Raw genomic sequence first — 27,723 nt, 5'->3', positions numbered from 1 at the left:
GGCTCTGAGCCCCATTAATGATATTTGGAAATTATTTTGAAAAACTTCTATCATTTTTTACCTGAAAGGTATAAGCTATGAACAAAAGAAGGAGTATCAAATTTCAAATAAAATTAATTGAACCATTCTTCTTATCTCTCTAATCTATTTCTCAATTAATTATTGTTTAAAGCTCTGATATTATTTTTTGTGCGCTCAATGAATTTAATTAACCTGTATAGAACTTAGGGGGAGCTTACAAACCTCACCTTAAAGACTATCAGACCCAAGGGGAGTTAGAGCTTACAAACCTCTGACTCTCAACTTACAAACCTCAGAACTCCAAAGTCAACTTGTTAATTAGATTAACAACAATTGATCAATTTTAAATACTATTGTTTGTCATCATAAAAAAGGGGGAGATTGTTGGAACAAAATGTGTTTGACAATGAACCTTAAAGAGTTTTGATGATAACAAGGTATTAAAAATTGTAAATTGGACTAGCTAATTTTTGTTCAAGTGTACCGGACCAAAGTTAAAAATTTACATCATATAAAGGTTCTAAAGAACAAAAAGAGAGCTAAGGAATCAAGAAAAGGAAGCTTGAAAGCATCTGAAGAAAAGTGCATCTGAACACAAAAGTGCATCTGAAGACAAAAGTGCTCCGGAAGAATGATGACGTCATCAGAAGCGGATAGTCATCAGAAGCAGATAGTTCAGAAGCGACTTCATCAGAAGCTGATTATCACCACAAGCTAAAGATTCAAGGATCAACACTTCAAAAGCTGTCTATTGGATTCGAAAACACTGCAGAAGACTAGTGGAAATTTGCAACGGTCATTTTGGTGAAGATTTGAAGGATTTGGAAGCTTATCTTCAAAAAGAGTTGACATTGTACTTTGTACGAACTGTACAACCACCTTCTCCACTACTCTGTTTTGTGTCCACACTACAAGACAAGAAAACAGCTCCAGAATAACAGCTATGCCTGCAAAGATGTTCCTTCACAATGGGAATGGATTTCAAATTGGTTCTTCATAGGACAACAACCAAATCAGGCAAAAGATTATTGGCAAAAGATCAAGCTTCAACAACGACTCTTTGATGTGCTAGCAATTTCACAACGTCTCTTTCACACCTCTATATAAAGGAGTGAAGACAGAGATTTGGCAATGCTGAACGAAAGACTCTCAACATTTTTACAAGTGCCAAACCTCTGCTGAAATTGTTCTGCATTCACTTAGAATTTCTGTGTCTCAAAGTCATGTCTTAGAAATTCTTAAGTCTTAGAGTCTGTATCTGATTTGTATTGTGAGCACCTCTGATTGTATATCAAGTGTTCAACCTTAAACAATTTTCTGTGTAATTTTGTTTAGCTAGAAGTCTCTTGCAGTTGTACTTGAGCAAAGGAAGTCTCTTGATTGTGTTCTTGAGCATAGGAAGACTCTTGCAAAGTGTGCTTGAGCAAAGGAAGTCTCTTGCTGTGTGCTTGAGCAATTGTAATCAGATATTACATTCTAGTGAAATCTCCTTGGAAGTGCAAGGGGGACTGGACTACTTCCGGATTATGGAAGGAACCAGTATAATTGCTTTGTGTCTTTCTTCTTCTCTCACTCTCTGTTTTATTCCGCTGCGTTCAGATTCTGATTATCACTTCAGAAGCTGTTTCACTTAGCTTCTGATCAGTGTGTTCAGTTTTTAGGAGAAACGAAGAATTTTCCAAAACACAATTCAACCCCCTTTCTTGTGTTTTTCTCACCTTCAAAGATTAGATATTATAATTATAAGTGATAAAAAATAATATTTTTCTTCAAAGAATGAATCATTTAACTCAATGGCGGAGCTAGAAAATATTCTGGGGGTGGGCCAAATTATTTTTTATCCATTCAAGTGACCAATTATTTCATGTGCAAATTTACCGCGTAAAGGAGTTTTATTTTTGGATCAACCAAAACCTAAAATCGACATAGAATTGTATAAAATCTCGCAAAATAGATCTATAATTGAATTATTTAAATTTTTTGGGTGAGCCACTACACCACTTTACGGGAATTTGGATCAACCGAAACCTAAAACCGACACAAAATTGTATAAAATCTCGCAAAGTAGACCTATAATCGTTGATTTTTTAATTTTTAGGGGTGGGCCGTGGCCCACCTCAGCCCATGAAGGGCTCCGCCACTGATTTAACTATTACTAATTTAATGATATGGTGTACCGGTAAACTCGAATATTTTGGGTTTACTATAGAATTTACCATTTTTATTTAGAATGAATTTGTATTTTGTCATACACCGTTTCAAATTAACTCATATATTTGTAAAAAGAATATTGTGTTTTAAATAACCTAACAATATCAATTTTAAATACAAAAATATTAGGAAAAATTACACAATTTTTCCATTAACTTAAAATATATATGTAACACTTTTGTTCTTTATTTTTTTTTATCCAATTTTGTCCTTTATGTTATAAAATGACAAAGGCCTTTTAAAAAAAATTATAAAATGACAATATCTTATCATTTTTTATGAAAAAAATAAAATAAAATTCAAAAAAATTCATCAAACTCATAAATAAACTGAAATCTTCATCATGCATACCTAGAAAATCATATTTCATTGAAAAAATCTCATAAAAAATCATAAGATATTATCATTTTATAACATAAAGGACTAAATCATAAAAAAAAAAAAAAAGAAGATGAAGGACGAAAGTGGTGTATAAAATTAAGCTAAGGGATGAATTATGAAATTTTGCCAAAATATTATTTGTAGTTTTTTTTAAAGAAAATATTATTTGTATTTGTACTTTTTTTTAGGAGTTGTAGTTATACTTTATAATTAATACTATCTTTGTTTCAAAATATAAGACTCTATTGTGAAAAATATAGAAATTAAGAAAGTTAATCATTGTATTAATTTCGTTGACAATTGCTATTGTTTTAAGAAAAGACTATAAATAAATATAAAGTAAATAAAAACAAAAATTTGTAAAAAGCGATAGCATTTTGAAGGGGTAAAAACAAAACTTTTTTTATTAAGTAATATAATGATAAAAAATTCACCTCTTAAGATGAATAAGTGCTTGTTTGGGATTGAGTTTGGAAGCAAAAAAGGAAGTTTGGGGGATTTCCAAAGCAAAAATTGCCGTGATTTTTAAAAGCTAGCAATTGGAGCTTTTGAGTTAAAGTGGATTGCTACCGCGCTTTTATGAAAACGTGGGTAGAAAAACTTGGTACCAAACAAGCTCTAAGTGAAAAATCTGAAATTCAAACTCTGATTTTTTTAATATATAATATAATATCTGTACCAACTAAGTTAAGTTTATGACTATTAAAAAAAGTTAATAGAATAAAAATATATTTAACCTTTTTTTATTCAACTTTTTCAAAAGAAGAATAAATCATTTTATGTTAGTTTACTCACCGTTTTGTTGTTGGTTTGAATTTTTCATATACCGTGCTCTACACTTTCTCTAGACTATATTGTGGGATGACTTTAGGTTAACGCACGTGCTGCCATTAGAACATGATACATTTGGCAAAAGCTTCTTTAAAAAAAATAGTTAACAAAATTGATATATTTAATTTTTTTTTTTATAAATGAATTACATTGATTTTTTTAGATAAAATTAAATTAATTAATTTTTTTGTTGATCCATATATATATATATATATATATATATATATATATATATATAATATATATATATATATGTGGAAATAAAACGTAAAGATGTTGAGATGGTGTATCAGTCCAAGACTTGTTAGATTTTAGGGTTTAAAAATCGATGACCTATGCATCTTTTATCTCTTATCTTATTACAAGGAGTGGAGGTTGTATTTTCTTATTAATTATAAGAAAATGTGTCCAAATTATAAGAATGTAGTGGAATGTATTTTCTTATTAATTAGTTAATTCATAACAAAAAAAATCTCAAATATTGACCTATATCTAATATGACAAATTAATTTTTTTTTTTTTTTTTTTTTGCTCAAAAAAAAAAATAAATTATTTATAAGAGGCTTAAGGAAAGGGATTTAATGACCTCCTCTTGGATGGGAATGTAATATAATCCGAAGCTTTTGCTTCTTATTTTCTTTGACCGAAAAAGGGTTAGGTCAATTATATTTTAAGATCTCATAAATTTAGGATAGACATTATGATTCAATTTGAACACAAAGTATAGCCGATTAGTTTCCCTCAAAAAATATAGCAGATTAGTTAACTTTTTAACAACTGAACCAACTCTAAATTTTAAATGTGTTTTCACTCTTATCGTTATTACTCAAATCAATTTAGTAAATATGTTTAAAATATATTTGACTATTTTTTTGTCCAAAAGAAAAAAATAATCTATTTGAGCCATTTTAAATTCAATTTTTTGTTACCATAATGCCAATGACCTGCACAATTAAAGAGATTTGAGAGTTAACCGAAGATCGAAATCCTAACTTGTAGACATGTATCCCCTCCGATCAATATACACACAAAATATTTGTTTTCCGTTTATTGAATAATTAATGTATTTAAACTATATTACTATAAGTTAGATACATCAACTATTCAATAAATCTGAAAAATATATTTATAATAATGATCGGATGGAATATACTCTCTCTGGTCACTAATATAAGCAAAACTTAACTTTTTAGATACATTGAATAATTAATGTATCCAGTCTATAATAGAGACTAGATACATTAATTATTCAATGTATCTAAAAAGTAGAATTTTGCTTATAATAGTGACCGGAGAGGTATCAAATAACGTAAATCCATGAAGATTGTGACATTGTAACTTCCCAAGCTTGTTTTCATTCAAATGGTTAAAAAAAATTTGTCAAAAAAACAATATTGGGTAAAAAAATGTAGGCAAATTGGGTGTTGTGTCACTACCATCTTAACTTTCAAAAGTTGAGATTGAGAGTCATGCTTCCTCTCCCACTTGAGAATGGTTGACGAGTTCAGTTTAGAATTCAAATTTGATCATGGGAGCCAACAAACTAACATTAAATATGTAAAGTGAGATTCAGTGTGAACTTGAACCCCAAAAAGTGAAAATTTGTCTTCTTCTGTTTTGACATTTGTTTTAAGACAAAGAAACCAACCAGGCAACCAGAAAGTACGAGTAAGAATGGTGTTCAGAACAAGTGGAAGGACATTTTGTTGCTCCTTAATTGCCTGGTTTCATCGAGTCCAACCCGTGACTTTGGACTAAAGATAAGGGAAACCCCTCCTGGCTCCTTATCCTTTTTGGAGGTCAAAGTGTCAAACTTTATTTGGACGGTTGATTTGATAGGAGTGCATGGTTTTGTTTCCGGAGAAAGTCTTGGTTAGCCAAATAGTACCTAACACCTCAGTTTTGGACACATACTCACATAAAACTAACAAAATTAAATAAAAAGTATTTAGTCATATCAATTGATATATTATAATTTCATTCTCTTTTAGTTTTTTCTTACTTTTATGTGTGCTCAAATATTTTTATTTGAGTTTGTGCCCAACCAAAACTTTCTCTTTGTTTCCGTGTTAAACGTGACAAACAACACTCAATTTAAAACTATTTTTAATATGGGTCTCAATAACAATTGCCTAAGGGCTAAGAGCATCTAAGGAACTCAATTTTTTTCCTTCAGAAAATACAAGATAAACACGTGTAAAAATTATAACCACATATTTTTTTTATGTAAAAATTACTATTTTTAAATGTTTAAACAATGTTCTAAGACCATTTGTTAACATTTTCGTTTAAATATTTATTAGATAAATTCACAACGCCTTACACCACTTTATGTGAGATAGAATCTAAAAAATCATAGAACTTGCATAAATTGTATCGAATAAAAGAGAATGTTAAAAAAAAATGTAATAATTGTTATCACTTTGTGTACCAAATATTGTACATTGTATCGTGCATATCTTCTTCTTGATGTCTTCCTTTGCACCCTTAATGTTGGACTTATGAGTTAAGCATAATTCAACATTTATAAACATACTTTTAGACCTTATTTATGAAATGTACAACTCTAATCGGTCATAGAGAGAGAGAGAGGAATGCTTTTAAGAGAGTAGAGGGGAAGAAAGAAAAGAAATATATTTTATATATTTGTTGTTTGCACGATAACATAAATGAAACCAACCGAAAAAATTCAAGCGGATGAATCACACAATTCGGTTCGAAAAACTTCGAGACATATTTTAATTATTGATGAGAAACTAAAAAATACTTTGCTTTGAAAAACTTTTTAGGGTCCTTTTAAAATGGACATAAAAAAGATGTGCAAAAACAGACCTCCTTAGAACATCTACAAGATTGTAGATGCTCATTTTTGTTTTAAGTAATTAAATGAGTTTAACATATATACACAACTTATTTATAATTTTTAATAATAGTAATTGATAAACTCTCAATCCCTTCAACTAAACACATCAAAATTTTTATTAAATGAGTTTTACTAATAACTTTATAACGGTCTGTCCATAACTCTATCATACATTTCAATATTTGAATACTAAAAAAGTGTGGGTCTTGTAGAGAGAAAAAAATTCTTATTTTAGCATCTCATCTAAATAAAGTACTAGGTCTTCCGAAGTGAAGACCCCCTTAGAATGGTCTTATAATTTTGTTAGTAAATTTTAATAAAATATCACATCGTTTTCCCCCAATTTTTTATTACAAAATTCACTATTTTACTAAAAAAAAATTAAGGATCCATTTTTAGAATTATTTTTGAAAGTCCAATATTACAAACGTCATATTTACGATCATATATTAACTAAAACAATACTTAAATCTGAATTTTATAGAAATATTTTTCCAAATTTAGAAGGTGGAACTAAAAATTGAGTCAGAAAAGTTCTGGACTCCATTTTCATGTGGAATATTGAAGTTAAGAGTATTGAAACAAGGATGGAGATGGTCGGTTGTGACATGGATGGTTGGTGTGTATTGACACAAGAGTGTCTTTACATCAAAACACGAGTCATATTTATGGTGAGGTTTAGCATGGGAAAGGATACTTGTTTCCCACCATAGGAAAGTTAATGTTTGCCATTAGATCAAGTAGAAAACTATACACCCTCAACACTAGATTATTTTGTCACTATCTTCCACTACAATCTCTCCTTCATACCAACCAACCCACCACCAGCAACACCATCAAAATCGTTGTCCCAACTTTCCTTCCCTTCACATCAAAATCAAATCCAAATCTAGTTAAAACCATGTTATGAACAACCATCTCTTTAATTTTTTTCACCCTAATTGACAGATGAAAAATACCAAACTCTTTTCTTCAATTCTTAATTCCTTAATCATCTTATTCTTCATTCACTCTCTTTGTAACAAAACCCCATTCTATATTTTACCACTTTTGTTTCTAATAATCTAATCTTCTTATTATTTTATCTTTAACTAGTAACATACTCGTGCTAACGCACGGGTACAGTAACGGTTTGTTGTTTAAACAATATTTGATTTTATAGGGATTAAAAACAAAACTGTTAATATTTATAGGGACTAAAAACTTAATTAACATTTGATTGGATTGATAATGAATTTTGTATATTGTCATTGAATTTTGTTGGTAATGCTCGGGGTTTGAACCCCGGACATTACATATTTCATGACATTGTCGCAACCAACTGAGCTAAGCTCACGAGGACTTATTATCATTGAATTGGTAAAAAAATGGTAGAGAGGTGGAATTTTGTATTTAGATATCAATCAGTAAATTAAATTAAGTAAAGTAGGCAAAGTAGTTCATAATATTTAGTACATAACTTGAAACATAAATTAAGTAAAGTAGGCAAAGTAGTTCATAATATTTAGTACATAACTTCAAACATAATACCTATGACATTACTAACAAAACTAACATAAGTTTATAACATAATAGCTATGGCATCACTAATAAACATAACTAACATCAAACAGAACTAACATAAGTTTATAACATAATAGGTATGACAGAATACCTATTTTACACAAAATACATGACAAACATAACAATTATATATAGAAAATTTGAACCTAACAGTGCATCCGGGTAGAAATGCATTGTTTTGGCGAAAAAAAATTCCACATAGGCCCTATATGTGTAGAATTTTTTCCATCATTGTAAAAAATGAGATTGAAAGATTAATTTTCTCCATTGTCTCCACAGTAAATGATACTCTTGCATACGTTGAATTTGAGGAAATTAGCAAAGCCCCTTGGTAGTCTCTGCATTGAAAAAGGAATAAAATGAATAATATAATAAAGGAAAACAGGTTTGATAAAAAAAATGAGGTAGTAATTGTTAAGAGTCCCACATCGGTTAGGAGTTGGCCTGACGATTTGTTTATAAGTGGGGGCAATCCTCACCTCACAAACCGGTTTTGTGGGGTTGTGTTAGGCCCAACCACCATTTCTAATATGGTATCAGAGCCTCTTCACGATTCTTTGGGCCACCTGTTATCAGGTTTCCGTTATCGGGCCACCCGTCATTTATGTTCACGCTTCAGATGATGTGTAATCCTGAGCGTGAGGGGGTGTGCTGAGCGTGAGGGGGTGTGTTAAGAGTCCCACATCGGTTAGGAGTTGGCCTGACATTTGTTTATAAGTGGGGGCAATCCCTCACCTCACAAGCCGGTTTTGTGGGGTTGTGTTAGGCCCAACCACCATTTAGTAGAACTATAGTTGACTTTACCAAGTTTGTGTTTTTTAAGTCATTGCTCCATAGCTTCATATCAAAAAACTTAATTTCATTTTCGATTAAACTGCGGCTGTGGAAAATTGGAATTTGAGTTGGAGAAAATACTTCAGTAAAAGTAAACATTGCTAATTTGAATAGATTCATTCCATAATAAGCAAAAACAAGGTAATTTAAGTCATTATTCTTTCTTTTCACTTGAATCTTACAATAAAAGAAGGTAAAACAAGGTAATTTGATTTGTTATGGGAGTTGAAGAAATTGAATGTGTAGGAAATTTGGAGTGATGATGAGTTTGAAAGGATTTTGAGGAATATGCTTTATGTGATGTAATGATGAATGTTGTTGCTGTTTCTTGATTGAAAATTATTTGCATTCTTCTCTCTAATTATTTTTCATTTTCCAAATTAAAAAAATAAATAAAAATTTGGATCTCCTAGGCCAGTTCAACGCAGGAAAAAGAATTTTTAAGTTGTTTGATTTTCATTTGATAAGTTCAACGCAGGAAAATTTATTTTTCATTGTAAGAATTTTTTTTGTTAAGTTGTTTGATTTTTATTTGATTTCTGGATTATTAAGTTTTAATTTCTGAAAATGTTTCCCAAAAAAAAAAAAATTTGAAAATGTCGAGAGAGATGAAGGTGGAAGATGGTGACAAATAAATCTAGTGTTGAGGGTGTATAGTTCTCTACTTGATCTAATGGCTAACATTAACTTTTCCATGGTGGGAAACAAGTATCCTTTCCCATGCTAAACCCCACCCATATTTATAGGATACAAATAAGCAAGTGAATGATCACATGCAATCAAATAGCACCAACAATTCATTCACTAATGAGAGTTATAAGAACTTGGAAGATCAAGAATGGACATCCACCAACATTTTATTCATAACATATAAGTTATTTTCAACTGATTTCCTAAAATCTCCAAGGATGGTCCAGGTCAACAAGTTATAATTTATTTATGAAATTATGAACATGGTTTAACATTAATTTATCTCTTATCATAGAAATAGCTTATGCATAATAACTCTTTAATTATGTGGCTTATCTAATTGTGTGATATAAGGTGCTGGGATTTAAAGATGTAATTTTAATGAGTATAGACATGTATAAGTAAGATATTAGTTTGGATTTAGGTGTGGGTGTGGAGTGGCTACTAATATCCACCTGAAACATTTTATGTAAGCTTCTTTTAAAAAAAAAAAAAAAAAAAAATTTACAAAATGTAAGTTTTTTTTTTTTTTTTTTTAATTTTGGGCTCATCTTGTGCATAGTTCAAATACTATAGTCATAAATTTGTGCTTTTTCAAAACAAAAAAAAAAAAAAAAACTTTAAACAAACAGGTGAGTGTAAACTGAAAACCAGTAAATTTAATAAATATTCTTCAATTTATTTTATATATCCACCCAAAATTAATTGCATTTACAAAAAATAAACAAACATTACATCTTTTAAAAATAATGATTGTCAAAAAAAGACATACTTTCCTGGAAATTAATTTTACAACCTGTCACCAAAGATATGTGCATCCAAACATGTATGCTAACTTAACAAACAAACACTTGATGCAAGATTTCTTTGGAGCTCATAATTGACAAGTCATTTATAAATTGTGAATGTGAACTATAAAAATTGGGTATAGTATACAGAAAGAACATGCACAAAAAATACAAGATTGTATATTGGCCAGAAACTAACTCATCATGTACTTACACTACTAGATAGATACAAGGCATAAAAAAAGGAAATGTGATTTGAATACTGATAGCACATACTATGATTTCATAATCATAGCATAAAATCAGCAGCACTCTTGCCAATGCTTCCAAACGCAATTTGGAGACGCGAAACTCTTTGCTACTTATCAGTTCACCGGCATTGGAAAGAATGCTACCGCAATCCAAACACGGCCAATGTCTAATTGAGAGCATTAGATGCAGAATATATGAAGTCCAAGAAACCTGTCCCCTTCAAAAGACCCTTACCTGTTAAAAGTTCGAAATCCAACAACAGAAGGAATCCAATAACAGCTGCTTTGCCGTTGATTATTTCGTTCTTCCTATTGAAACCAAATCCCAGTTGACTCTCATCAACCACCATTCTAACCTAAACAGTCATAAAAAAAAATCAGATTGAGAATGCCATTGCAACGAGTCCGTATATAATTGATCAGAATGTTACTCTTGTTATGTTACCTCGTCAACATTGACATCGGTTGCTGTTATACCGGGCTGAGCCTTTCCACTAAAGAGAATTTCAGTAGCAGCATCAGATTTGAAACCTCCGGTGATGCTGATATAAATATTTTGTTCGTCTGTTTTGACAGGATATACAAAGAGGTTCCTCAAAGCAGGTGTTAGAACTCTCAGAACAGGATTGTTTGGATACCATTCCTTGATCTCTCCTGTTCTTAGATCAAATGTGCTGTCAGTTGTTGGGCAAACTATACAACCATCCTGCATAGAGAAAACAAAACAATTGGAAAAGATCAACTCATTTTCAGTCAAGCTAGACTAATTAATAACTTTGCAAGGGTGGATTTCACTGAATACAAAAAAATTCTACTAATCAAAAGTTCGTCTGCATGAATGATAGAAAATGATTGCTATTTCCCAATTGACATTATCATGCATTGCACACAACGTACACGAAAAAGGTCTTGGGTTGGGTAGCTCAGCTGATTTGAGCCAAGGGTTGAAGGAGTTAGAGGACTTGAAGACCGAGGTTTAGACTATGGTGAAGGAGAAAATACTAACGTAACAACTAATAAACTAACATTTGTCAATGAAAAAACAGAAATTATGTACTGATAAGCTGCTTCATATGGCATCTTCATCTTTGATTTACTTTGGTGGGACTATTTCCCTGATTTAATTAGGTCAGATTTTTTCAACAATAGGTTTAGTCTACCTAATTTTTGCTTCTTTCTTTTCATTTACAAATTTTTGGTGTGCTGCAAATGATTGTCAGTGTAAAGTGTGCCAACCTAGTAGTTTTGATTGTTGACACTACAGTGATGCTTTTGCACACCAATTTTGCTTAAAAAAAGACCTATAGCAATCACTTATTTCAATGAAAATCAGATTTTCAGTATATCATTGAACTTTAAAATAAAAGAAATCGTTCTCTATCTAGTGCTTGCTCCATAGTCATTGAATTTTAAAATAAGGCAAATCACTGTCTAAGGAAAGACTAATTCGGAGGACCAATCCAACCGTCCACCGGCCCACATAAACCGGCACCAGGATGAGTCTGAGAACTTGAGAGGAGCACATTTCAAGTCTGCACCACCAGACCAACCCACGTGGGCAATCATATAAGTGTTTATGAATAAAGTCCAATTATTTTAATAAGTGCTTATGTATAAGCATTTATGTCCTATAAAAGTTGTTTTGATAGGCTATCCTAAAAACATTATCCTAAGAAAGTAACTAACCTGTGTGAGCTTGGCATTTTTCAAGCCCTCAGAATAAGCACCTTCAGCAGGGGACCTATTTTCAATGGCAAATATTTGATCTTTATACCACAAAAGCAATATAGTCTCCCCTTCTTGAATTATGACACGCCTCTCCCCTCTCGGCAGCGCCGTCACCGGCACAACCGGAACCCAGTTTTTGGACGACTCTTCAGCAACGGACACTTGACTTGCCTTACACGTAGTGACTAATCTCAGAGACTTTGGGCGTGCGTAGCGGTTAGAGTGGCGGGAGAGGAGAAGAAAAGGTTTACGTGGGAGAAGGAAATGAGGAGAAGTGTGTGTTTGAGAAGAGCAGGAGAGGGATAGAGGGTTGGTAGCGGCCATGGAAATGGAAATGGAATGGAGTTTGTGAGAAGGAAAGTGAAAGTTTCTGTTTCTGCATTTGTGGATACATGAAGTTCAGTCCACACAATAACATATGAGGATAATCAATCATGTCGTTGTGTTTCTGTCTTAGCCACATTTCTATTTAGAGAGTCCATAGGTAAAATTCTCAATGGAATAATTAACGGTAAAATTATATTTATCTCAGGTTCAAACTTCAAAAACCTTTCTTTACGAAGAGTTAACAAAGAAAATTGTAAATTTCAATAAAATAATTAACCGTAAGATTATTTGTGAAAGGAGTGTTAACGACAAAATTGTTGATTTCCATCATTTTAGCTAACTTGACACCACATTTGCTTAAAAAATTTCACAAACTAATATGCTAGATTTTACTTATAACAATGTGAAGTGCGAACAACACTTATATGATATGATAATGGATCTCCTTTCTGATTAATAAAAGGTCACAAGTTTGAATTCAGTCATAGAAACACAACATTATCAAATCTCTTGAGAGAAAGTTTTTCCTTTGTCGTATCCGATTTTAAAGGTTAATATTTGTCTGCCTTTACGCACAGATGATGTCTGATTCACTTTTTTTCACTTATAATAAGTCTGCAGATTGAACTTTTTTTCACCGTATTTAATTTGTATTTGAGACCAACGTAATATTACGATTAAAATTAAAAAAATCTAAACAAATTACCAAAAATTCAATTGGACACGTTTTTTGTGCAAATCTTCACCATAAAATTAAATTATCACCACAAAATTGGGACATAAAACAACAAGACAGAGAGCTAGTATCTCCGAAAGGATCCAAGAGATGGCCATTGGCCACCGGCCATCTCAAAGGGACTAGCTAGGGGCATGTTCTTTGTTGCTTTCTTCCCAACGTGAATTTTTTTTTCTTCTACCCCTATCAACAAAAAAAAAATGATATGTCTGTCCCTAGTTAAAAACAATTGATCAAAATGTCCCTGTTCTTCATTTTGGATGGCGAGCAGAACCAATTTTCAACAATCCCTACAAGTTTGCAGGCTTTTTTTTCTGAACAAACTGTATGTTCTCCATTTTAAATGGAGAGCAAGGATTTTTATTTATTTTTTTTCCTGTTCTTCTTTTCAAATGGCGAGCAAGCCATTTTTAGTTTTTTTTTGTGTTATATTTTTAAAATGGCAACCAAGCCATTATTTTTTTTTTGGTACAACTTTTTGTTTTTGTTTTTTAGGTACCCTTTTTTGTTTTATCCAGGGGAATTAGCCACTTTAGTCCCTACATAGGAAATGAGTCGTCATCTTAGTCCCTGAATGCAGATAAATTGCAAAATAGTCCCTGAATGTAGACTATGTTAGTCAATTTAGTCACTGAATGCAGAATCCGTTAGTCAATTTAGTCCCTGAATGTAGACTCCGTTAGTCACTTTTGTCCCTGAAATTGATCAACAGAGTCTACATTCAAGGACTGTTTTGCAATTTATCTGCATTCAGGGACTAAAGTGACTAAATGTCATTCTTAACCTTTTAATATGATTAAGATTTCTAGGAATAATGTTCCGGAAAATGTTATTCCTGCAATTGTAAATTTAATCCTTGAAACAAACACGCCTAAAAAAATCAATGGCTTGGTTGCCATTTTAAAAATATAACACAAAAAAAAAAAACTAAAAATGGCTTGCTCGCCATTTGAAAAGAAGAACAGGAAAAAAAATAAATAAAAATCCTTGCTCTCCATTTGAAATGGAGAACATACAGTTTGTTCAGAAAAAAAGCCTGCAAACTTGCAGGGATTGTTGAAAATTGGTTCTGCTCGCCATCCAAAATGAAGAATAGGGGCATTTTGATCAATTGTTTTCAACTAGGGGCAGATATATCATTTTTTTTTGGTGATAGGGGTAGAAGAAAAAAAAATTCTCCCAACGTTCCTTTCTATTTTTTCTTTTATATAAAGTACCATTTTTCTTTAATATTCTCTAACTCCCATCATTAATAATTGTCACACTTATGAAAAATAAAATTTAAAACAATATCATTTTTTATTTTTAATATAATTTTAATTACTTTTTTTTAATTATACCATCTAATTTATATTATTCCATCTCTTTTGAATAACTATTTTTAACTTTGCATCTATAATGATAATAAAAAATAATTTAATGATAATAATATTAATTTAATATAATTATTATTCTCTTTCTTTTATTTATAATTTCTTGTTCATTTATGTAAAATGAAATAAGTTTATATGCTAAACTTTTTGTGGGAGGGAGATGGTACTATGTAGTACTCCTATATGATCGATATGGGAAGACAATATTCTGTACATTATTATTTCATGTGCTCTGGTTGGTATTTCATGTGCTTTGGTTGGTGTCATTTTCTTTTTAAATGCTGTTTGAATACAAATCTAGCAAACAACTCTACTTTGATCATCTACAAAACTAGCGGTTTGATATCTTTGTCCTCCCTCCGTCCTATAATAACTGAGTAATTTGCAAAAAAATATTGTCCCAGAAAAATTGATCCATTTCACTTTTCAATACAATATTAATTACTTTTTTTCAATTATACACTAATTAATACTACTTTAACCACTCCCAATTCAATATATTCTATTTTCCATTTATGATAAAGAAGAATGCACCAATAGTTGATAAGGGCACTCAAAACCATTTTTCTCTCTCTTTTACTTATACACTTTTTCTTAATAAGTGTGAAATGAGCCAAGGGCTCAGTTAAATTGGGATAGAGGGAGTACTTTTTATGTGAAAAATGTATGCCAAATAGTATTGAAGGAATTTAATAACTCTAAAAAAAAATGTATTGGTCCGTACTCCTGAGCTTGTTTACATTGTTTTTGAGATGTTATTGAATTTGAGAAAAACATAAGAATGAGAGTTGAATTGTGTTGACTTTTTCAAAACTTTTTTAAGTGTTTCTAAATTTGTTTAATTCAGAGTCTATTTGCAGCGGATAAAACAAACACAAAGATAATGAGAGAGAAAAAAAAGTGACACGAGACAATTTATACTGGTTCCTCATACAAATGTGTGTTCAGCCTCCTCGCACTTCCGATGAATTTCATTATAATCACACTAGATTACAATTGCTCAAAGACACTTTCAAGAGACTTTCAAATGCTCAAACACACAACTAAGAGACTTCTAATACTCAATCACAACTGAAAGAGACTTCCAATGCTCAAGCACACAAACAAGAGACTTCTAGAAGTTTACAAATAAACAAGATTTGTTCTTGCATTTGATATACAATCAAAGGTGTAAGCAATACAATTCAGAACAAACTCTTGAGACTTAAAAATTCTAAGATACAAACTTTGATAAGAAGTTCTTAAGTGGTCTGTGCGCTTTTTGATTTGGCAGAGTAAGGACACAAATAAAATAGCAGAGTCATGTTATTGTTCTTCAAGTCTTCAGCTCCTTATATAAGCAAGGATTTGAGAGACGTTGGAGAAAAGTGTCAACACATTAAGAGTCGTTAAGAAGCTTCAAATCAAGGACATTGGATCTTTTCCTAATTAATATGGATAATTCTGTTGATTAGACATTTGAAATTCTCTTGCTGAAATTGGAATTATCCGTTAATCTCTTTGTCTTTGAAGTTCTTTGTTTGTTTCTACATGTGGTCAGAAGAAGACAAACCGTACTATCAGACTTTGATAGAGACAGCTACAAAAGAGGACAAATCTGACGTTGAGCCTAGGTCCCTCAAGATATTATGTACTTCAGAGTCTGATGAGGATCTTCAGCTTCTGAGTAACATCATTTCTTTTGATCCAAGATGTTGACTTCTAGTTGACCTTTTTTCAGATCTTCTACCATAGTCTTTGATCTTCTCTTGTGCTTGTGATGCTCTTATGCATGTTCAGACCTTGTTAAATTTTAATTTATAGTCATGCACACTTGAACATATATTAGCATATCCAATTGTTATTTAATATTTTCTTATTATCAAAACCTTAGAGGAATTGTACTAACCAATTTTGTTCCAACAGTTATGACTTTAAGTAGTATTTGAGTTTATGGTTAGGGTATCATATGCTTTCTCATTTTCAAGTGACGTTTATTAAAATTTGTAAAGTTAGTGATTTTGATATTCAATAATTTTTAAATATTTTTTTTTAAAATAGTAGAACTTGTAATGTGTTTGTTTATCATGATAAAAATCAATTTTAAAAAAAAAACATTTATCGAAGATGGTTTTGGGGAGTAATTACTCAAAATTGCTTCTCATTTAAACAATTTTTAAATTATTTTCTTTTAAAATCAACAACAAACGGATTTAAAAGTGATTATTTTAATTAAAAATTAATTTCACACAAAAAATGTAACAAAAGATTTTTAACCTCATTCCTTTTCTTTTTTGTTTTTTTTTTTTACCGAAAAGAGCCAAAATCAAACACAAATCATAGGACATACATGAATAACAAACCCTATATATAAACACGTTCATCAAAAGCTCATTTTCTCTTTGTAAGATAAATAATTTTGTACCTTTCCTTCAACCACTTTGTTTGGCATTTTCTCTCCTTAGCCCTTCTTCCCTCTTTGTATTTCTAAACGAATAACAAAGAGGGTAACAAACAAAACTATTGTGTTGTTGAAGAGCATGGAAAGCTTTGAAGAAAAAGTGTGTGTGTTTATGGATATTGAATCAGAGCTGCATGCCCCTCTTGAGGACCTATGCTTGTCTGAACAAAGCAATGACTCTGAGGAACACCTAACACAAAGGACTTTGTATTGGGAATCTCAGCTAGCACTTCTTGAGGTATGAATATACTTTTCTCTTTATCATTCTTTCATAGTTTTTCTTTTTGTTGTTGTTTGATTAACCAAATTAAAATCAAATAGAGCCAATTAGGTTTCTTGGCATGCAATTCTAAATATTTTGTAAAACAAATTTGCAGCCTCCTTATCATAACATCAATCTTAATTTAACATAAATTTGTTCTTAAATCCAAATATTATGTGCTTGATTAGCTTTTATTTGTTTCTCTCTTTGAAGGATTTGATCTTGGCTGATTAGTTTTAATTTTTTTTGTTACATTATTACATTAAGTTCTTTAAAGGTAATAGAATATGATCATATCAAGTTGGTTTATTTTATTAATTTTTTGACTAAGTTGGTTTATTGTTGATGCCACATGAATAACTTACTCATGGAGTTTGAATTAAACAGGAAGAAAACCTTGGTAAAATCTGGTTGGTTTATTGTTGATGTCACATGAATAACTTACTCATGGAGTTTGAATTAAACAGGAAGAAAACCTTGGTAAAATCTGGTTTACTATTTTCATACATGGCAAAAAATAGAACAAGGTCCAATGAAAATGAATTCTTTAAATAACATTTTTCCCGAAATATCTAGTGGCTTTGATTTTAGTCCTTTGCAAGAATAGATGTTTTCTGTTTGGCTTCTTATTGGTGGTCAGTGACAAACTTTTTTAATGACAAATCAGTGACAACTTCATAAAGTTGTCCCACATGTTATAATTGCTTTTAAATAAAATAAAATAAAATCATTTTATGTAATTAGGTATTGGAATATTCCTTTAAGGATATTCTTTGATATATATATATATTTTTGGTACAATATTCTTTGATATTTTTATTTGTGGTGCATCATCACACAACTGTTACTTCAATCAACATATGAAATTATGACAACATGATTTTTCATACATAGTTTAAAAACTATAATATTGTGAAGAAAAATAAAATTAAAAGAATATTTTGAGCCACATACAAATGTAGTATTTGATTATGATTATGAAATGGATTTTTCTCCACTATATCTTGAAAAATAAAATGAAAGTACTTTTTGCATTATTTGTGTTAGGAAATTTTGGAGCGACACCATATGATTGGGTCGAAATTGAGACAAGAGGTTGGTAGAATCATAGACAATATCAAAGCTTCGGATTATTGCAGCTGCTTCAAGCCTAACTTTCATTATTGCACCACCTGTTTGAGAAGACTAGTGGCTGCTATGCTATGTGAAAGAGGATTCACTACCAACCTTTGCACATCTAGATGGAAAACCACAAATGAATTTCCAGGAGGTGCATATATCAATATAATTCAACTCCTACCTTACCTAAATAGTTAGTTATTATAAAGTTTGGACATTCCACATTTTACAATGACATAACGTTCGTTTTCCTTTGACGCATTATAATTTTTAAAATGTAGTAATAAAAGTAGAGTGATGTGACAAAATAATGAATTTTTATTGGATATCATATCCTTTAATCTAAAATTAATTACTATTTTACACTATGGATGCATAATTATTATGTTCTGATGTTGCTTTTGTTTTTAGGCTCGCACGAGTACATTGAAGTGATTGCAAGCACAACAACAAGAAAGAAACAAGTACCATTTCTGATTGAATTGGAATTGAAAGAACAGTTCCAGATTGCAAAAGCAGGTGAAGAATACCAGAAACTTGTGTCTTGTTTGCCTGAATTTTATGTTGGGAAGCCAGAGTACTTAACCGCGATTGTTCGACTTGTGTGTGATGCTGCAAAGAAATCAATGAAGGAGAAGAAAATGTATCTGGCTCCTTGGAGGAAAAGCAGTTTCATGCAAATGAAGTGGTCAGGTTTCAATCCAACATATCACCATACACAAGCAAGTGAATCTAACATGAGCTTTTCAGGAGCTCCTAATGCAGTGGTAGCAGTCAACTGAGTTGTTTCTTCAATTCCAATTCCAGTGGTAGATTTTGAAGGGGAATTTTGGACTCAAGACCTCTTCATTAGTACGTAGGAATATATTATAAAGCATATGGTATAGAACATTTGACATTCATTTCCCTTTAGGTCCTATGTTATGTTATGATGTAATGTATGTTTCCACCTAGTAGTAGTTTCTATTGTGTATTGCTGTTTGAAAGCAAGTAAGTTTCACAATGGAGGAAAGTCGAAAAACTCGGTGGTTAGAGTCATGTGTCGCGTTTCTAGGTCATCGCCACTAGATGTTGTCAACAGAGAGTAGAGGATGTCTGAATTTGCTTGTGTTGTTGAAGGTGTGATAAGTCCCTTTGCATTCTTCCTTCCCCTTTTCAATTTCATGCTTCTACCAAAATAAAATAAAATAAAATAAATCTTTGATGTTGAAGAAAAATAGTTAATTGTATTCTTTAAATTGGAATTTTTCTGGTTGATCTTACAAATATAGTCATAGTTTGAAACTTATAAATACGGTTACTAATTTACTACTATATTCAAGTAAAGATGGTACGATTTAAAATCCTAAAAATTGTTGTGAGTTGGTGGAATTTAGACCACAGTTAAACTTGCAATGGCATGCGTACAAAGTCTATATTCAGATTGAAGCTACTGTGGAATTTCGACCACAGTCCCTATATACTTATCAGAAAGAAACTTCCTCCAATCTGCATGGCTTGGATCGTTGTGGTTGTGGAAGCCCCATCATGGCGTTGTCACTCATCATTCCAGTTAAGGTTTCTTGATTAGAAAATTTGAGCATACGACTGTTGTCAGCACAAAGTCACTGTCACAGTCACCGGCAGTGAAGGAGAAAAGAGCAAAGGGGCCGAGGAGAAAGGAGAACCACAAGGTGGTGTTTGTAATTCTTGCAATGGTTCTTGTATGTGTTTGATGGGTTTCGCCGTAGCACGAAAGCATGCATCAGGGCAATGAGCAATGAGCATTGAGCAGACATGCAAGAGGGAGGTCATAGAGCAATTACCATGCTGACTGATGATAAAAGGATCTATAATAACATATGTTTCTCAGACACAAACCCAACATCAACATCGTATGTATATATATGGTTTCCAACTTTTATATTGTTTTTTATCTCTCCTTGATTCCAAAACCACACATTTGAGTTGTATTTTATACAGTGTCAGACTTTAGTGTGTCTAAATAACACACCTATAATAAATAATCTAGCTGTCATTTTTTTTTTTTGGTTGGATAACAGTACAGACATGACATAAAGACCTTATATAAGTTATGTCCTTTTAAAATGACAATTTTCATTAATTAATCTATATTTGCTTAAATAAAGTTCAATAAAACTACATATGAGGAAAGCAATATAATCTGATCTAAAACTACACATGAGAAAAGCAATATAATCTGATCTGATTGACATACATTTAGCAAGTGTCGACTCCTCTAGATTCAGTAAAAACAGTTTACAATGGAAAGAAAAAGTAAATCTACGCTCATCTCCGAAAGTGAATATTTACAACCGAAGGCTGCAAGAACAAAGTCTGCTGTATGGAGAGAGCAAAGGGCAAAATTGGATGAAAAAGAAACGAAGAGATCTTTTTTGCACGACCATCCATACTCCCAGCTTCAGGACCTAAATTTGAAGCATAAAATAAAGTTTGCTAAGTTAATGTTCAAAAAGCATATCAAAGTTGCATGGATTACTGGTAAGCTAACTAATAATATAAGAAAACCATTTTAACAATTGTATATCTAATAGAACATTTGACAAGTATCAACCTAAGTGTGTGCGCGTGTCCGGCACGCTATTCTAGAAGGAAGAACATGCCTTACAGAGTGTGTGCATGATAAGCATTGATTAGAAAATTAACAGGCTCACACAAATCTGTTGTTGGCCAAGTTGTAATTGCAAATATATATATATATATATATATATATATATAATTAATTTTTCTCATTAAGCATATGCACTTCACACTATTGTGCTTCCTCCACATTAGAAAGTGGACTACATTATCTTGTCATTGTCATGTTTAGAACATAGAGGAATGCTAGCAACGGGTATTTTAACACATACTTTCCAACACACACTCTTTGATTGGTTAAAATTCACATGGGTCCCACCAAATCATGTGGATCCCATGTGAATTTTAACCAATCAAGGAGAGTGTGTGTTAAAATGTGTGTTGCTAGCATTTCTCTTGGAACATAATCAGCTTGAACAACAGGGAAAAAATGTGCACCTGGTTTGATCTTAAACTTGAGAGTGTGTGGAGGATTCCTTAAAATGAACTTGATTGGATGGTCAGTTGATTGTCTATGCCGATCAGCTGCAGAAATAAGCTGCAAAGATGCGAAGAATTTAAAAATTATAACCAATAAGCAAAAAATTCTATGGTTTAAAAGATTACAAAGGAGACTGCTCTTCCAGCTATCACTCTTTGGAATTGAATGATGAAAATCAATTAAAACCTATCCCTTTTCTGCACGAGTAACCTGAAGTTAAGCAAACTAGAGAAAGCCATTTTTCAACTGTACTTAAAACTCAACATCTACACTTGCAGACACCCCTCTTTTTCCCATTAAAACTGAAATTTTTACCAGTAATCAACCTCCTGAACCTTCACTCCCATTACCATATCAATCCAATATTCCAGTTTTCAGTATCATTGTTGCAAAGGTTGCCACCACCTCCACCAAAAGAAACTCGGTTCAATTTTCTTTCCAGCTATCTAAAAACCACAACACCAAAGTCTGTCATGATACCTCAAGCAATAAGGACAACGGCCTGTCTCTAAAGGATGTCTAATTGGCTTCCTCATCCCCAATCCCACTAACAATTTAATAACACTGGTCTAATCTAACAGCTATGACTCCACTTTAAGCAGTTTATGCCTAACTTGGCGCCAAATGATTTTTATTTTTATAATAAAAAAAAAATAAAAATAAAAACTCTGATCGTTGCAAGGAAACTAGACAAGTAAACTAGTATGTGGAGTAAACCTTATCATCAAACCGGAAAAGAGACTGGTCAAAGTAAGGAGAAGGACTCTGTGACTGACAGCTAAAAGGCAAAGAGGCAAGCATCTTCTTCACAAACTGCAAAACAACAAACAAATTTATACAAAACACATTAGCATGCCATGTACATAGCCTTTTAATTTTTCTTATATCGTGGAAAGGAAGGAGGGAGCATGCAATTACAAGGTTACAACTACCAACAATACTTCACCTGTGAAGAATTGCTTGCCTTATCCTTTATGCTCCGTAGCTGTTCTAGTGCATGAATATTATTTGAATGAGATGATACGAAATTCATATACATTGAATTCCTTGACGTTACATGAAAGTGGTCACCAAACTGCTCAAACAACATATAAAGCTCGTCTGCTGAATTCTGGCAGAATGTAAAGACGGATCAGGGGGAAAAAAACGTAAAGACACTGTAATACAGAAAACCCATGAAAATGAAACACAGGATGAAAAACAAATTTACCTGATAAAAAGATACAATTTCAGTTGTAGCCATGTTATATACAGCAACAAAAGCTGGATGGTGATCAGCATTTCTTGATACCTGAGGCTTCAAAACATGAATATCAATACGTCTGTCATACTACCTCAATAGAGCACATATTGATTCCATTCAAGTTAACATGTTGAGCTCTTCCCCACTGTTACTGGCTAAATCATATCATTAGGAAAAAAAATCATTCTAGAGCCTCCACTTAACAGTTGTAAGCCTTTAAGAGTTATCCCTAACATGGTATGAGATATCTTGACCTAGTCGTCAAAAGTTCAACCCTTGTTACCACATTCGGATAATTAAATCTCAATAACCAGTTCATGAAACTGTGTTCTGAGAGGACTTGTAAGAAGATAAAAGCTCAAGATGTAAGAAAAGTTAAAACTTGGCATCAATTGTTTTCGGTAAGTTAGGACAGGGATAGCCATTTAGAAAAGAGCCTCCTACAGAGAGGCTAGATGTCTACTACAAGGAAACCACTAGATACTTCAGTTATAAGCAAAGAATTAAATATTATAATGTTCCTATATAATATTTGGCCTTGGACCCTCTCTCAGGTTCTTGTACGTAATTTTCATTTTATATGCTTAGGGTCTGTAAATGTTATCATTAGAACAAATAAACATTAGAACAAATAAACAAATAAAAACACGTACAAAGAGAACTTACCCCTCCATCTACGCTGCCAAACTTAATTAGCAAGTGGTGTCGGTCCAAGAATTGCACCTGCCAAGGAATTGAACAGATGTTGCTGGTTACATTTCTCATTGCATATATAAATCAAATCAATAGTGAGATGGTCTTGTTTGATGATAAAGCGGTGATAACGAACCAGTTAAGATGCATAAAATGTCTTGATGACCTACCTTCCAAATAATCAGATCAACGTAATCTTGAAAGTGGAAGTAAAACTTGTTCCGAAGTCTTTGGATCCTCTGGTAAATCGGGAAAAAACAGCATCAAAACCATGAATTTACACACTGAAAAGATAAAACTTATAAGTAAAAAGTTAGACAGCTATATAATACAGACGTCCAAAAATCAAACACAACTACAATTCAGAAACACAAAAACTAAAGAAGGCAAAAAATGCAAAGCAGTAATTAGGAGAAACGGCAAGGGTAAACAATTGACAACGTACCAAGGTGTAATAATAACACTCAGTTACAACCACTAAACTATTTTTCACTAGGTGGGGTTAAGTGTAATGATCGATCGATGCATGAAGTCTATATGACAGTATTAGGTCTATATCAGATCATTTGCCTCTATATTGGCTAATACACTTCATACCAAAAACCAATATTGCATTCTGTATAAATTGAGATGCTTCTACGGGTCTGCCGTTTCAGATTTTAGAATGTCTATTTTTCCATACACTTATTCATGTTTAGGAATGTCCTATTAATATGATAAAAGAACAATGTCCCAATAATGATAGACTATGTGGGGAGGAAAATAAGGGAAATTATAGAAAAGGAATTCTTGTTAACAATATTTCTAGTTTAAGAATAACTAAGCATGCACATTGTTTATTCAGTTAAGGAATGATCATTCAATTCAACAACCACCCTTTGAACATGATTAACTGCTTAGTCGTTAATTGTTATTCCTAAATTGGAAGCATCTCTAGTGAGAACTCTTTTTTATAATTCCTTCTTTTATAGTATTGCAAAAATGTGTGTGTGCAACAGTTGCAAATCTGGACAACAAGCCCATGCATTCAAAATGTATGCTTGTGGAGAAAGAAATATGGATGTACAACACCAAACAATGTCCTGTCCATAAGCAGTGACAGTATAAAACAGGGGAAGATCTCAAAACAATTTGCTGTGGAGAACAATAGGAAAGAAACTGAAGCTTTCACCATGTCAGAGATAAAAAGAAAAGAAAAAGAAACTAATATTTGGGAATACGCTATGTGCCTATATCCTTCAAAGATAAACTTCCTGAAACATGTTAAAGCAAAGAAACAGAGCCAAATAAAACATGGAAAAAGAAGATTGTGCAATAAGAAGTGAATTTATAAAACTAACCAAGGTATCATCTGTTTCTTCATTCCATATTCCCTGGAATATGAATGAAAGCAATCGCTGCTTTATACCACTTAAAAAAGAATTCCCCATATTAGGCTGCACGTGATTTTCTACATTGTTCTCTGGTACCTGCTGCTGTTTATTTTTGTCAGACAATGACATGCCCTGTCAGCAAATGATTGTCTTTCATGAGTTTAGTCCTTTAATGACATTGTAGATTTTTTAGTCAAAAAGGCCCAACAACTCCTCTAATGGAATACTCAACAAGATGCTTGTAGAATAAAGCTAAAGCCAAAAGCTAGCCAACCTGAGCATTTGAATTGAGAAAAAGTTCGTCGTCTTCACGACAGAATTCCCCAATAGCACGAACGTCAACAAGGTTACCAGAATCCCTAATTTGAAGAATGTGTATAGTTTGATACCGAAGTGATACAATTGCCAATAGATCATCATACAAGAAGACACCCATATTATGGGTCAAGTTAACAAAGTCATTACTGAAGACTTTCTTATCCAGGATCTCTCCATCTTCCATTCTAAATATAATAGGTGAGAATAATCAGTTTATGATTTGGCCTTCGATTTTGAAGATCTCAAAAAGAAAAATTCAAAATATAAAGGAAGATGAGAAAGCACCTCAAAAGGTGAAAAGTTATCTTTTCTATTGAAGGAACACCCTGGACAGCTCCTCCAACAGCAGGTGCATCATGAATTTGGGCCGTAGAAGTGGCAAACAGTCCAAATTGATTACCCTCCATGTAAAGAAAGAAATCTTTACACATGAGTTCATTGCAAGAAGCAAGTGGTACACAATATAATTGAGTGAAAAAACTGTCGAATCTTCTTGCTTTTGACGGCAAATCATGTTGATCACAATCTTCATCATTGCATGAAAAAGAAAGCCATCTAGGCCTATAAACAATCAACTCTTGATGGTTTCTGCTGAAACTTATAAGGTATTGACCATCCTCTGTGAATTTACGAAATGAATGGTCTGGGCACTCAACCTCATATATTGTGTAACTTGGCACCAAATTTTCATAGAATCGCCGAGCATGATGAACCTGCAAGCATTAAATTACACCTGCAAAAATTATATTCGATTCAGGTTCCTTCAACAAAGGAACAATACAACAATTTTATAAATTTATCATATGTTAGTTTCTTCATTTGACCATGTGCAAGCAAATTTTCCAAACTAGCACACCATATATATTTTTGTAATTGCAACATTACAGTCATCAATTTATGCCTGACACTATTTAATACACCCTCCGGTTTTCTATTATAAACAAAAAAATCACCTTTTATGTTCATTGAGTAATTGATGTATGTGCTCTGTAATATTGACCAGATGCATAAGTTATTCAATGAACCTAAAAAGTGGGTGTTTGCTTATAATATTGATCAGAAGGTGTAAACCTGTCTGCATATCTAAAACATACAGTAAGCAAATAACATAACTCCACTTACCCTTATTTTTCTACCTCTAATGTTCTCTATTGGATATTCACACCCTACAATCACACCCGATACCACCAAGCAAAAAACTAAAAAAATCTAAGGGCCTACAAAACAGCTTATGACATGTACATAAGTTGTTTTCAGCTTATTTCCATAAATTCTCCAGTATATCTTACAAGAAGAACTTATAGTTTCTATTTAAAAAAAAAAAAAAAAAAACTTTATTTTATCTTTTGTTATAAGCTATTTATCCATCTAATTGTTGATCTGAAGTGCTTGCAAACTCTCATAAACATTGCAAACATTCTTATTTAATCATTTGTTTCCATTAACTATTCCATATCTTAGCTATTGAAAAAATAAAAAATCAAATAAAATCGTATACTAATTAAGAAGTGATTACACTAGTGCCAGGAGCAGGAGTACAAATTTGACGATCGAAAATCCGAGCTGCAATATTGCTGCTTTTGTAGTACATTACATTAAACCTTCTATTCAAACTCAGAGAAACTTTTACCCTGAAAATGAACAAAAACCAAATTAAATTTTATTTTTCTGGAACTCACAAGCTACAAAGCACATACACACGACACCGTACACGACACGGACACTGATACACGTGGACACCAATAATAATTTAAGAAATTAACGTAAAAGACTGAGAAATTGGTTGCAGAGATATTACCGGCGGTGGCGACGGTGTTGACGGGAAGAGAAGTGCGGTGACCGGAAAGGAAAGAATTGAGATTTGGAGAAATTAATAGAAAGAATGGAGTTTGGATATGACACGTCACCACTTCTTTTCAAGTTTTCACTCACCACAAACAAAACAAAACATGTACTTCATATTTCCACCACCAACTTACTACTGTAGTTGCTATCAAACACCCCCCAACTACTATTATTGTTTCTTTTTACCTTTTTTATGCCTTTATATCTGGATAAGGTGAGTGAGACCACCAAATAAATCATATCTCAATTATCATGAAGAAATTTTAACTATCTTTATAGTCTGATACTTATCCTTTTATTAATGTTAGAAGACAAATGAAATGACATGGCATAGTAATAGATATCATGAAATCACTCTCCTATGAATTTAGCTCAATTGAAAGAGATATTGCATAATATATGTAGGATAGAGTCGGAGTTGCGGTTCAACTCTCAAACACTTCACTTCTTTAATGAGTTCCAATCAATGGGCTATTTGAAAAAAAATAATTATGAAATCATATTTTGTTGAATGTTATTCTTGAAATGATTTTGAGGCATTAAACTTTGATTTCAATTACATAGGATAGATGACGAGGAGGGATGACCAAGGAAGTAGATAGTGAATTGGAAGTAGGATGACCAAATACTTCAATAGTAGAGTTATGGCTTAAATCATATTAAGCTGTCGAGTTAACTAACTCGAGGAACTAATCCATTAGGTTTAGGCAACTCCTCCTCTATGAGAAGAGGACACTTAAGACACTGATTA

At 32.2% G+C, this 27,723-nt stretch overlaps 3 protein-coding genes and 1 long non-coding RNA gene across 9 annotated transcripts; 1 reads left to right on the top strand and 3 right to left on the bottom strand.

Moving 5' to 3' along the window:
- Nucleotides 1-10,256: 10,256 nt before the first annotated feature.
- Nucleotides 10,257-12,551, bottom strand: LOC146919119 (Rieske (2Fe-2S) domain-containing protein). The gene is made up of 3 exons (XM_085712357.1): nucleotides 12,120-12,551; nucleotides 10,879-11,139; nucleotides 10,257-10,789 (listed from the first exon to the last, which is right to left on the bottom strand). The coding sequence occupies exons 1-3, from the start codon at nucleotides 12,483-12,485 to the stop codon at nucleotides 10,601-10,603; spliced, it is 816 nt and encodes a 271-aa protein (XP_085568483.1). The 5' UTR covers nucleotides 12,486-12,551; the 3' UTR covers nucleotides 10,257-10,600.
- A 4,306-nt stretch (nucleotides 12,552-16,857) lies between these two features.
- On the bottom strand, nucleotides 16,858-19,656 carry LOC146919117 (uncharacterized). The gene is made up of 2 exons (XR_015011351.1): nucleotides 17,776-19,656; nucleotides 16,858-17,695 (listed from the first exon to the last, which is right to left on the bottom strand). It is a non-coding gene; the product is annotated as an uncharacterized LOC146919117 (long non-coding RNA).
- On the top strand, nucleotides 16,981-19,635 carry LOC146919118 (uncharacterized). The gene is made up of 3 exons (XM_085712368.1): nucleotides 16,981-17,275; nucleotides 18,347-18,569; nucleotides 18,830-19,635. Exons 1-3 carry the CDS (start codon nucleotides 17,117-17,119, stop codon nucleotides 19,198-19,200), a joined length of 753 nt encoding a protein of 250 aa, XP_085568494.1. The 5' UTR covers nucleotides 16,981-17,116; the 3' UTR covers nucleotides 19,201-19,635.
- Nucleotides 19,657-20,498: 842 nt separating the features above from the next.
- On the bottom strand, nucleotides 20,499-27,062 carry DET1 (light-mediated development protein 1 / deetiolated1 (DET1)). 6 transcript variants are annotated; one of them, XM_085712363.1, is made up of 12 exons: nucleotides 26,926-27,062; nucleotides 26,644-26,758; nucleotides 25,413-25,840; nucleotides 25,084-25,312; nucleotides 24,777-24,941; nucleotides 23,607-23,675; nucleotides 23,410-23,466; nucleotides 22,711-22,797; nucleotides 22,447-22,611; nucleotides 22,218-22,313; nucleotides 21,458-21,557; nucleotides 20,499-20,847 (listed from the first exon to the last, which is right to left on the bottom strand). In XM_085712363.1, exons 2-12 carry the CDS (start codon nucleotides 26,716-26,718, stop codon nucleotides 20,708-20,710), a joined length of 1,611 nt encoding a protein of 536 aa, XP_085568489.1. In that variant the 5' UTR covers nucleotides 26,719-26,758; nucleotides 26,926-27,062; the 3' UTR covers nucleotides 20,499-20,707. The 6 variants fall into 6 exon arrangements, with proteins under 6 accessions (XP_085568489.1, XP_085568490.1, XP_085568492.1 ...); XM_085712364.1 differs by having other exon boundaries at nucleotides 24,777-24,911; XM_085712366.1 differs by having other exon boundaries at nucleotides 22,711-22,791; nucleotides 24,777-24,911.
- Between the last annotated feature and the right edge of the window lie 661 nt (nucleotides 27,063-27,723).

Source organism: Medicago sativa, chromosome 5 (assembly GCF_051527215.1).
Source record: "Medicago sativa cultivar Bolivia chromosome 5, Bolivia_mono, whole genome shotgun sequence".
NCBI classification, from domain to species: Eukaryota; Viridiplantae; Streptophyta; class Magnoliopsida; order Fabales; family Fabaceae; genus Medicago; species Medicago sativa.
Note: the sequence above shows the minus strand (reverse complement) of the source record. Positions and strands in the feature narration are given on the sequence as shown.

Excerpts from the sequence above, each read along its gene's own strand:
- LOC146919118 (XM_085712368.1), top strand. The coding sequence starts at position 17,117 with ATGGAAAGCTTTGAAGAAAAAGTGTGTGTGTTTATGGATATTGAATCA. Across the intron at positions 17,276-18,346 it reads CTCAGCTAGCACTTCTTGAG|GAAATTTTGGAGCGACACCA; the intron begins GTATGAATATAC and ends TATTTGTGTTAG. Across the intron at positions 18,570-18,829 it reads CACAAATGAATTTCCAGGAG|GCTCGCACGAGTACATTGAA; the intron begins GTGCATATATCA and ends TTTTGTTTTTAG.
- DET1 (XM_085712363.1), bottom strand. The coding sequence starts at position 26,718 with ATGTACTACAAAAGCAGCAATATTGCAGCTCGGATTTTCGATCGTCAA. Across the intron at positions 22,612-22,710 it reads AAATTGTATCTTTTTATCAG|AATTCAGCAGACGAGCTTTA; the intron begins GTAAATTTGTTT and ends ACATTCTGCCAG. Across the intron at positions 20,848-21,457 it reads CAAGTTTAAGATCAAACCAG|GTCCTGAAGCTGGGAGTATG; the intron begins GTGCACATTTTT and ends CTTCAAATTTAG.
- LOC146919119 (XM_085712357.1), bottom strand. The coding sequence starts at position 12,485 with ATGGCCGCTACCAACCCTCTATCCCTCTCCTGCTCTTCTCAAACACAC. Across the intron at positions 11,140-12,119 it reads AAAATGCCAAGCTCACACAG|GATGGTTGTATAGTTTGCCC; the intron begins GTTAGTTACTTT and ends TTCTCTATGCAG. Across the intron at positions 10,790-10,878 it reads CCGATGTCAATGTTGACGAG|GTTAGAATGGTGGTTGATGA; the intron begins GTAACATAACAA and ends ATGACTGTTTAG.